The sequence below is a fragment of the Bubalus kerabau genome, chromosome 10, assembly GCF_029407905.1.
Source record: "Bubalus kerabau isolate K-KA32 ecotype Philippines breed swamp buffalo chromosome 10, PCC_UOA_SB_1v2, whole genome shotgun sequence".
Lineage (NCBI taxonomy): Eukaryota > Metazoa > Chordata > Mammalia > Artiodactyla > Bovidae > Bubalus > Bubalus kerabau.
In genome coordinates this window covers 92,971,391-92,982,626 of record NC_073633.1, presented here as the reverse complement: position 1 = coordinate 92,982,626, position 11,236 = coordinate 92,971,391, and the positions used below count along the sequence as shown (strand labels likewise).

General features: G+C 52.6%; 1 protein-coding gene across 1 annotated transcript in view; it reads right to left on the bottom strand.

Annotated features, from left to right (window-relative positions):
• Positions 1-563: 563 nt before the first annotated feature.
• Positions 564-11,236, bottom strand: part of ESRRB (estrogen related receptor beta) — a 58,755-nt gene continuing 48,082 nt past the window's right edge. The window contains exons 6-7 of the mRNA XM_055538734.1: positions 9,287-9,556; positions 564-3,625 (exon numbers count right to left, since the gene is read on the bottom strand). Of these exons, the coding sequence (XP_055394709.1) occupies positions 3,381-3,625; positions 9,287-9,556 (515 nt within the window). The 3' untranslated portion in view covers positions 564-3,380. The remainder of the gene's footprint in view (positions 3,626-9,286; positions 9,557-11,236) is intronic.

Below are 11,236 nucleotides of genomic sequence, written 5' to 3'. Positions count from 1 at the left end.
GAGACTCTCTTGATAGGCTGTTCCTTATTTATTAGATTCCAGATACATGGGACCAGGATGGGAAGACTCCTAGGGCATTCGGGAGAACACATACAGAGGTGGGAGTATGTACAGGGGTGGTGATGCAATAAGGGACCGTCATTTTAAAAAATATATACATCTTAAGAAGCCATTCCAGCCACATTATCCTTATTAGAAAATAAAACAATCTCCACATAGTGCTTTTCTTTGGTGCTCTTCCGTGGGCACGGGCCTCTGTCCCCTCGCCACAACCCCCTCTGCCTTCTGTCCAGGGGCTGGGGGGACTCTGGAGGGAAGGGTGGCCCCTGACCCAGGGGGCGGGTGCAGACTCCAGCTCCTCTAAGGCCCTGCCACTGCCTCCCACCCAACATCCTGCTCTGGTCTTCCTACTCGGTTCTTAAATTGTGCCCTGGGGAATCACTGAAGCTTCCTCTGTACCAAAACTGCGAGCCCTTAACAAGGTTCACATGAGCCAAAGCCAGTCTAGACTCTCGAGAAAGTGTGGGGACACGGGCACCAAACAAAACCCAGCCAATACCACCTTCTCCGGGGTTGGATTTTTTTTCCATTTTATTTCTTGGTTCATTTCAATGACCTGTATCATGAGAGTACAACTGAGAAGGGTTATGTCCTCTTTACAGATTTCCCAGGAACAGTGGATTTGGGGGGAAAACTTCACTTTTGTTCTGTTTAGGGGGGATGGGGTGTCCTAAACTCTCCTCGCTTCACATCCTCCACTAAGTCACCCCCCTCCCAACCTCCTCCCCTCTTCCCAGGGAGGTCCCAAAAGCTGGCTAGGCTTCCAACTAAGAAGTTGGCCTGTAAACTTCTCTGAATGCCAATGGATCCATCAAGTACGCACCAGGGCCTTCCCCACTGAACAGACCTTTCTCATCGTTCCTGGTACATTTCCTGTTGCCATGAGAGTTTTTTAATGTAAAAGCAGCAGCCACCTCAGTGGCACCAAGCCATCAGGACCATGGCCCCCCTCTGGTATAAAGGGGCTCTAACGCTGGCACACTGGCAGATGCATGAGCTCCGGCAAGGCAAAGCTGCCCTGTGTATGCAACAACCACCGCCCACAGACCACTTGTTGCACTGTTAATCAGAGGTGCTTTTTCTAGAAAAGATGGACAGTGAAGACCAGTTGTGAACTAGCCCCTGCAGTGGCTCACAGCTCAGGTCCTCACGCTCGAGCAGTGACTCTAACACAGAACAGGGGTGATGAGATGTGACCCTCTGCTCTCTGCCTCCTTGAGCACACAACTCAGTGAGAGGCTAAGGGAGTCAATGAATGGCCCCCAACAGCTAAGCAGGCCTGGGTTTTACCCCTGGTCCCTTAGAGGCACCTGTGCATCTATCCGCCCAGATCGGAGACTGCACAGGATGCTAGCAGCACCCTGGATCATTCCAGTGTTGCCAGACACATGACTCTGGCCTTGAAGACTCCACAGACAAAAAAGGGAGGGAGCATACTTCACTGGTCTGTGAAGTCTCTTGGAACCTGAGAGCAGCAGATGGAATTTAGCCAGCTCTCACACCTGCGGTGACCTTAGCACATCCTGGAAGAAAAAGTTCAGAAGGAGCCGTGTCTGGGTGTGGAGAGACGGAAGGCTGCGAGGCTGTGGAGGAGGACGCCTGGCCTCCTGGTCCTGGGGCTAGGTGGGTGGGAGCTGCCTGCCTCTCAAAGTGACGAGAGGTCGGGGGTAGAATGTGTTGGACTCCCCGGGAAAGTGTCCCTGGCAGGATTGCTCTGATCTCTGCTTTAGAAGACAGCTGATTGGATGGATGCTTGAAACTCCTTCAGCCATGGGAGGTCCTGTAAACTGCTCTCAGCCAACCCCATGAGCCCCAGATGGTGTGTTCAAGTTGCCCTCCCCCCAGTCTGAGTGGGTTATAACAAACTTTCATAGCCGCTCACTGAAATGGGTGACCTCCTGTTCCCATTCGGCCAGGACTGGAGGGTTTCCTGGCAAATAGACTCTCAATGCCAAAACGGGTCCTGGGCAAAATGGGGTGGTTGGTACCTTATGCAACAGCCTGATGGACTGGTAGGGGGTCGGGGTCTCCTGCCAGAAAGCTGGCATCTAAGTGCACCCGGGGAGCTATGCTATACCTCCTTAGTCCAAGGATGGCAGGTGCAAACCCTCCTGCACACTGGTTCACCCTGCCCTTTGGAAGGCAAGGGAGAGGGCATCCTGGTGTCCACTGATCAGGCAAGCTGGTGACCTCTGTGGAGCCCCTGTCTTCAGAGTTCCCTTATCTGCTCATCTCTGTTTCTGGGCCTTTCTGTGCTCAGCAAAGCTTGGTCTGGGCCTCTCCCTATCCCACCCAGGTCGCTGCCAGCCTAGAATCAAGTGCCCAGGGTGCCCTCGGAGGGGCCAGGTCCCTGCATATCCCTCAGTACCCCAGGCCCACCTGCTCTGGACTGCCCCCAGGGAGCGGGAGAAGCCTGCAGAAGAGGGGGCGCTGGGGCGTGGTGTCTTGGACCCTGCTCTGCTCTGAGCCAGCACCGTCCCCACCTGTGGGCCCTTAAGTCTTGGCTGGTGGAACCCACAATGGGGGTGAGCTCTGAGGTCGGGCAGGAAGTCGCAGCGGAGTTCCTGGGGTGAGGGGGCGGAGAGGGAGGGGACCCTGGGGCAGCAGTGGAAGGCGGGTGGGGGGCGCACCAAGGGGGCGGGGTGACTAGGAAAATCCAGGAGCTCTGGCGGCTAGTCCCCTGATGGTGAGCTGGGCTGGCCTGGGAGCTTAGGTGAAGACTGGAGGGAGGAAACCTTCTGGACTGCGGAAGGCGTGGGGCCTCCTGGGGGGCAGAACCTCAGAGTAGGCAGGGCCTCTGGAAGAAAGTACCTGCTTTCTGGGAGAGGAAAGCCTCCGAAGGTATACCCCCGCCTGAGTATGCCAGAGTCCTGGCACTAAACACTGCCCGCCCAGGCCGTGGGTGGAGGCCGGGAGTGGGGTGGATGTCGGAGAAGTGGTTACGAAATGTATGTGCTGCCTCCTGGCGATCAGGTGGGGAGAAGTTGCCTTTCCTCCTTGGTGGTCTCCGGCCTCAGGGGGGAGTGAGCTCTGGCCCAGGCCTCGGCATTGCCCGTGGCGGAGGAAAAAAAAACAACATACCAAATGGAAAAAAAAAGAGCCAGTTACAGATGAGCCCCGCACCTGCCTTTCCATCCCCGTACCCCCCGCCCCTCCAGCACCCGGGACTCTGCACACAGCCAGGAGGCGAGGAGCCCCTTCCGCCGCGACGGCTCACGGCCATGATACAGGACTTGAATGTTGAGGCTGGTGGCTGTGGAGGTGTTCGCGTCGGTCCATCCATCTGTCCTTGGGCGGGAGTCCGTCCATGGGCCGGGCCATCAGACCTTGGCCTCCAGCATCTCCAGGAAGAGTTTGTGCATGGGCACCTTGCCTTGCAGTTTGATGCTGTAGAAGTGCTGCACCGCCTTGGCGGCCGTCTGCCGCAGCAGGGGCAGCGTCAGCAGCAACTTGCCCGTCCTCCGCGGCTCCTCGTGGCGCTGGCTCAGCTCGTAGTCCTGCAGCGCCTCGTGCAGCAGGTCCTGCAGCTTCTGGACCGCCTCCAAATCCTCGATGTACATGGAATCTGCGGACACAGTGGGGTGGGCATCAGCGGTACGACTGCGAGCGCAGCCCCATCATGTTACAGAGACAAACCCAGGCTCGGAAAGGTTAAGCTACCGGTCTGAAGTCTCAGAGGCCAGTGACGGAGCTGGGGTTCACACCCAAGGAGAGATCTGTGCCTATGGGAGACTTTTCTTAGATAACCACCAGGAGGCGGCAGTGAAGGGTTTGCCCCAGAGGTGGGGCAGGGTGAGGGGGAGAACCTCTGGCGCCAAAGTGGTGGAATTGTGATCTCGCCCCCTCACTTGCTAGCTCTGTGACTTTCAGCAAGTTGTTTCATTTGTCTGCACCTCATGTTCCTCATTTGTGAAAGGCCATAATAGCTAGATCTACCTTGAGAGGCTAAATGAGTTAATACCCATCAAGGGCTTAAAATAGCACTTGTCACAACTATGGTACCATCATCACCAGAACCATCACCACTACCACCGTTATCTTATACCTTCACAATCGTCAGCGTATCACCACCGTCATCACCACCATCATCACCACCACCACCATCACCTCCATCATCAGCATCACCTCCATCATCAGCATCAGCATCTTAGCAGCATCATGGTATCAGCTTATCAGTCATATGATGTGATCAGTCATATCACCGCCATCATCATCATTATAGTCACCATCATGATTTTATTGTTACTGCTGCCTCTAGGCCCCAGAGTCTTCAGTGCACTCCCTAACCTTATAGAACAGTTGTTACCGTTGTATGTACACAAATAAAGGGGCTGACTTGTGTCTGGGTGCCCTGAGGTGGGGCGTATGGGGGAACTGAGATCACATGGCTGGACAGGTAGGGCACAAAGAGGGGAGATGCTATTGGGAGTTCTAGAAAATCCTGGGGAGGGCTTTGGACTCTGGCCATGAATTCCAGGTCAAATTTACCTAAATCGCAGAGGGGCAAGGAGGTGCAGGCGGATGGTTGGGTTACAGGTGGGTCCAAGTCAAAGCAAAGTGGAGCCCACTTCCTGGCCCCCGGAAAAATAACCCGCCTTCTTCTGACATTCCTTAAAGATATTGCACCTCCACCCTGAAGTGCAGCACCCAAGGCCTGTCCAAGGTGGGAGGGTAGGGGTATGTGCGTCAAGTGAACTGCAAGCTTGGGTTGGGTCACCACAGACGGCTGAGCAAGTTTCCCAGATTCCTCAAAGGAACAGCACAATTCTTTGCATGCTGTGTTTGCTAATTTTTTTTTTCCTTTCTATGCTGTCTTTGTTTAGCTACCAGACTGCTGAGGGCAGCTGTACCAACTGGCTGACCCCAGTGATGCCCTCTGACCTTGTGGCCCTGGCACTCAGCCCATGCCTCCACAGGCCCTGCCTCTTTCTCTTACGAGAACAGCAGTAGAGTGAGGTGGATGAGACTCTGGAGCCTTAGATGCTGTGTGACTTTGGCCAAGTTACTTAGGCTCTCTGAGATTGTTTCCTTGTCTGTGACATGGAGCACATGAGGGTGCACGCCTCACAGGTGAGGGCTAAATGAGCCAGCACGTCATCAGGCACTTAGTAAGCAACTAATAAATGTTGTTATTATCGTTACTTTGAGAACTCAGAAGGCAGGAGATGCCCTTGCGGGGCTGGCCCCATACCTGAGATTCCCCTACAGTGTTTTGCTCCTTGTTGCTAAGGCAGTGAGGACTCTTCCTTTTGGCAGTTGGGGGAGAAACCTGGCTCCACTCCTACACTCTTGGCTGATTTCAGAGCATGGTCCCTGTAAGGCTGCGACCTGTCCATCCAGACCCCATGCCTCCTGCCAGCTTCCTCTCCCCATCACCCCGCCCTCCCCAAGGAGGCCAAAATTGGCAGCTGCCTTCGACCGAAAATGAAATAAAATAACATTGCAAGATTAATTTCTTTGCAATCTATCAGCGAGTCTGTATTGATGGCATTGATAAACTGTTAATTACAAAATCAATGGCTATGAATTTTTTTCTGCTGTCAAGGAGCCTTGGAGAGGCCAGGAGCGGGTGAAAGACAGCCAGCTGGCTCCCGAGGGGCTGTGTTTTGGGGCAATAGCTTCTGAGGTGCTCTGGCCCACGTAACCTCAGCAGAGGCACCCACAGTGGGTTGCCTCCAGGCAATGATCTCCTAGCCCTTCTCTCCTCCAGCTAACACACTATCTGCCTGGATGACTTCCCCCTCGCTGCTGGGAACAGGCCATGTCCCCGGAGGCTTTCAAGGCTCCCTATACCAACCCCATTCCACTCCACTCCCTTCACAGTCCTGGAGCTCTGGTCTAATACCAACAGCTCTTCTAGCCTAATCTCTCAACAGGCCTGTTCTTTCTGTTTCCTGCCTGCACTTGGTCACTCCATGACTCAGCCAAGGTTGTGGGCATCACAAACTCCTCTTTTCCCACTTAGAGCTCTTGGATCTGCAGAGAGCTGCAGGATGGCCTGGTAAACACCACAGGGCCAAGAAGTCCAAGTTCCCGGCACTCTGTTGCTCACGACAAAGCATGTAATCAGGCAAGCTTGATGCTAGCTTAAGTTCCTGATGGGCTCTGTCAGTCTTTGCATGGGTGCTCAGTCACTTCAGTCATGTCCGGCTCTGTGACCCTGTGGACTGGAGCCCACCAGGCTCTCCTGTCCATGAGATTCTCCAGGCAAGAATACTGGAGTGGGTTGCCATGCCCTTCTTTCTCCAGGGTATCTTCCTGACTCAGGGATCAAACCCAGGTCTTCTGTGTCTCCTGCGTTGCAGGCAGATTCTTTACCACTGAGACATCAGGGAAGCCCGTCAGTCCTTAGGAGTTTCATATGTGTGTGTGTGTGCGCGCACATGCATGTGCTTGGATATGCATGTGTGCACGTCTGTCTGTATGTATTGAGATCAAGACAAGAGCAGCTGGCAGAGCTGAATAGTCCTCGGAGAGCCCTTGCAGTTTGTCCGTGGAGGGTGAGGTGACCGCTGAGCGGCCTCCTACCTCTTCACACTCCTCTCCTGGTCCGGGCAAGCTTGAGCTCCTGGTCTCTTTCCTGAGAAGTGGTCAGGAGACTCCAACAACAAGGACGTGCCCTTGGGGGTCTGGCCAGCCCTGCTGCGTCTCTCTGTGCTCCCCAGTGTCCTCTGCTCTTACTGATTTCCTCTCCTCCTCTGCCCTCGCAAACCCCCAGCCCCTGTATGACCGCTGACTACAATGCCTCTCTTTGAGTAGGAGAGCGTGCAGGGCTGTGAGGGTGAGACTCCGCTGTATGACGTGTGATGACCGAGATCTGTCCCCTGCATTTGTCAAAACGGATAGAAATGGAAAACACAAAGAGTGGGCTCTGCTGGCAACTCTGGACTTTGGTTAATAATAATGTATCAACATTGGCTCATTAATTGTAACAAATTACCACACTAACCTGAGATGTTAATAATAGGGGAAATGGTGCACAGGGATTGGAGGACGTGGGTGGGCTGGTGTGTGGAACTCTATGGAACTGTACCTGATCAGTTACTCTGTCAACCTGAAACTGTATGAAAAAAATCCCAATAGCATTAGCATTCTCTAACAAAGACTACATTGCAATTTTGGAATCCCAAGGTGTGGGTAAATAGTCTCTACAGAGGTATGTAAAATGCTTAATTCTTATTTTACATTAGTTTTTTTTTTTTTTTTTTTAATAAAAGGGATTTGAACTCAAAAAAAAAAAGCTTGCCTCTATCAGGTTGGGTTTCTTAGAAGCAGAGCCCAACACAGGGGTTCAGGTGCAGGGGATTTGTGGAGAGTGTGCTTTCAGGAGAAAGAAAGGTGGGAGGTAGGATAGAACAAGGGTAGGAGCAAGCAAGGTAGGGAGGCAGCCTGTTTGGCTCTGATCCCACTCCAGGAGTCCAGCCTTTTGTTCTCCTGTGTGTGTCTGCCATTGGCTGAAGGTGTGTGTGGAGTGTGGGGAGTTGATGGAATCCTCCAAACAAGGCAGATAAGGGTAGGTCTCTGGTGAAGGGAGAAGCTATGAGCTATTAGCAACAAAATTCAGCAGCTGGGGCACAGGTGTGTTAAGCTAGTGAGGGGGGTTCTGAGTGGGGCACCAACGGCAACCCCTGCCTTCTCCATGAAGCCATTTGTTAGGGGGCCAGCTGTCCTGCTTTTCCAGGAACTGCTGTTTCTCAGGACATGGAACTTCCAGTGAAAGTGCGACAGCATCAAGCAAACCAGCTGGTTATCCTGTCTGTACATCTGGAACCAGCTCTCCTCCTTCCATACACTGATAACACTTGTTTCCTCAAATATTAATAATAATGACAATAATTAGTATTTATTGAACATTTCCTCTAGGCAAAGCACAGAGGTAAGTGCTTATCTTCAGTCGATCATTTAAAAAACAAAAGTGCTCAGAGGAGGGACAGAGATGTTCCCACTTTACACACGGGACAGAGCTACGGGAGGTTGCCACACTGCTACTAAATATCACAGCTAGAATTCAAACTTGGGTCCCATTTCCACTTGACTGAGACTTGAGCAATTGACTACTATACTACGGCATGCGCCCAGCAGCAGAATTAAGCGTCTGCGTGCCTGACACTCTTTCTTTAGGAGAGGGAGCCTGCCTTTCTCCTTCTTCTGCAATCCCCACCCCAACCCCCTGCACCTGGCCTGCTACCTGCAGAGGGCAGACACCTTCTGAGCGTGGACACAGGTTATATTTAAGCTCCCAGATAGTCTAGTCGGAAGCTGGTAGGTAGAGGCTGAAACAATTGGAGTGAAGCCTCCTTTTTAATGCCAGGAAGGTTTTCTCTCTTGGGCCTGAGCAGTTTGAGCAGGAGATTTAAGGAGTCTGTATAAGCTTGGAGTTGGTTTTGGAATCTGGGGACCTGGGCTTAGGTCCCAGGTTCAGTACTCTCTGGCTGTGTGATGCTGGGCAATGTGCTTCAGCTTTCCAAGCCCCCAGTTTCTCCATTTGTAAAGTGGGCTTAAAATGATAAGACCGTCGCTCATAGGGTTGAATTGTAAGACAAAATCGGTTCACGGCTAATTGATTTAAAAGGCTGCGTACTTAAGTGCCAGGCATGTTGTAAACATAATTTTACAGAAATAAATCCCTTCCATAGTCTTCTGGGGTGGAATCTTCTGGACTGTTTGCTATTCCCATTTTACTGATGAAGAAACTAAGGCACAGAGTGAAGTGAGGCACAGACATGCCCAAGTGACAGAAGCAGGATTTGACTCTTAGCAACTGGGCTCTGCTCAAATGGTAAAGCATCTTTCTACAATGCGGGAGACTCGAGCCCTGGGTTGGGAAGATCCCTTGAAGAAGGAAATGGCAATCCACTCCAGGACTATTACCTGGAGAATCCCATGGACAGAGGAGCCTGGTAGGCTACAGTCCACGGGGTCGCAAAGAGTCAGACACTCAATCACTCAACTGGGGTCTAGAATCTGTGCCCTTAACCCTCATGCTGATCTGCATGGCAAGGGCCCAGCAGAGGGCTTAGGAAATACTCAACCAATGCCAGCCTTCGTCACCACCTTTGCAACTCCAGGCCACCCATGCACGACCTTTGGTGGCAAGAAGCTCTAGCATCATCATGCCACTCCTGCTCCTTAGACCCACCCTAATCGCTGGCCCCAGAGCTGTGCGTGCTCTCCTGGGCCCCAAGACCTCTCTGAGCTCCCCTGCAGGCCCCACCCCTGCCTGTACCTGAGTTGGCCAGGGCCAGGGCCTTGAGCGTCACGAACTCCTCCTTCTCCACCTTGAGCTTCTTGTACCTGCGCACCAGCTGCAGGATGGCCCGGTAGAGCTCCAGCAGCCCCGCGAGGCGGGAGTGCTCCTCGTCCATGATGTAGTCCTCCGCATACACCAGCTTGTCGTCGTAGGGCAGCGAGCGGTACACGATGCCCAGGATAAGGATCTCCATCCAGGCGCTCTGCAGCAGGCTCATCTGGTCGCCCAGCGAGAGGTTGGAGAAGCCTGACGGGAGAGGGGGCCAGCAGGGTGGCAGTGGTCAGGTGGGTGGGCTGGGGTGGGGGCAGAGGGGGAAGGGAACCTCTGCCTGCCCCTCCCTTCCACCTGCTGGACTCATGGTCCTTCTTTGGTGAATGAGTCAGATGCGGAATTCATGGAAAAGACTTATATAACGAGAGCTCAGTCAATGTTGACAGTTGTTATTGTTCTTATCCTTGTTAGTTCTATATATTTTTCAAATGTGCGAGGAGGCTTTTTGATTAACCAAAGGCATTTGTAATTTAAGGAGCTCCTGAATACATAGTAGAATCAGGAGGTGGCAGGACAGGGTCCCCTCCACTGAGAAGCTTCCAGATCCCCCTCTCTGCTCAAAGCAGGGGAGGCGTGGGGATTTTAGAGTGACACCTGATCCTTAAGGTGGAGTCTCAGCTGTACGGAAGCAAGGCGCCCAACCAGGAAGGAGGAAATCGCCTGCTCCCAGCCAGTGACCCCCTAGTGACCACAGCTGGGGCTGCTAAGTGCTCAAGAGCCCTCAGAGTCAGGGGGCACTTTATCACGGGCAGCCCATCCTCCCAGAAGTCAGCCCCGCTGGCCTGGCCATCACTCTTCACCTAATGATGTCCTAAGCAGTCCTGTATCCTGTGAGCTTGGATCATGGCCATTTCCCCTTTGGAAAAGACCCTGATGCTGGGAGAAAGACTGAGGGCAGAAGGAGAAGGGGGAGACAGAGGATAAGATGGTTGGATGGCATCACCAAACGTGAGTTTGAGCAAAGTCTGGGAGATAGTGAAGGACAGGGAAGCCTGCTGTGCTGCAGTCTATGGGGTTGCAAAAAGTCGGGCACGATTTAGCAGTTGAACAATGAGCATGGAGGCTGCGTCCAGAGTGAAAGAAGGTTAGGGGTGGGGATGGCTCCAGAATTATGACACCGTCTTGTTCAGTGTGCTCTGGAGATTGCCTGGGCTTGAATCCCAATTCCTCATTTAGTACCTGTAGGCTGACCTTGAAGGAGCTGTGCTACTTCCCCAAACCTCAGCTTCCTCATCTGTGAAATGGGTATAACAGTAGTGCCTGCTTCAGAGAGCCGCTGTGAGGCCTAAATGAGACAACAATTATGCAACATACATTTACTGAGCTCTTGCTATTATTAGTGATGAGATGAAAAGTCTTTATCTGTGAAATGAGAATGATACATTGGAACTGAGTTACATGTGCACTTCACTTGCTGCTGCTGCTGCTAAGTCACTTTAGTAATGTCCGACTCTGCGACCCCATAGACGGCAGCCCACCAGGCTCCGATTTAAAAGAAAGAAAAACTAAAGGAAGGAAAGAAGTAAAAGAAGGGAGCAGGGAGGGAGGAAGAAAGCTGATTTTCAAATATCTTGATTACTAAACGCAAGGCAGTAACTTCCACCGAAACTCAGGAGTGGATTCCAACACCAACTGCGCCAGACACACCAAAAAGGAAAGGTACCCACAGAGTCATTGCACCCCTCGTCTGTCACGGACAGCTGAGATTAAGAGATCTCCCTAGGAGTAACTCTTCTTGTGTAGGACTCTTGCTGACCTAGAACCTCAGCCTGCTTAGATGCAGGGTTCTGATTTGGGGTGAGAGGAGAACGAAGAGAGATGGCACGTAGGAAACACTTAGCACCTCCCCCCGTACCCCCAAATTCCCCTGCCACC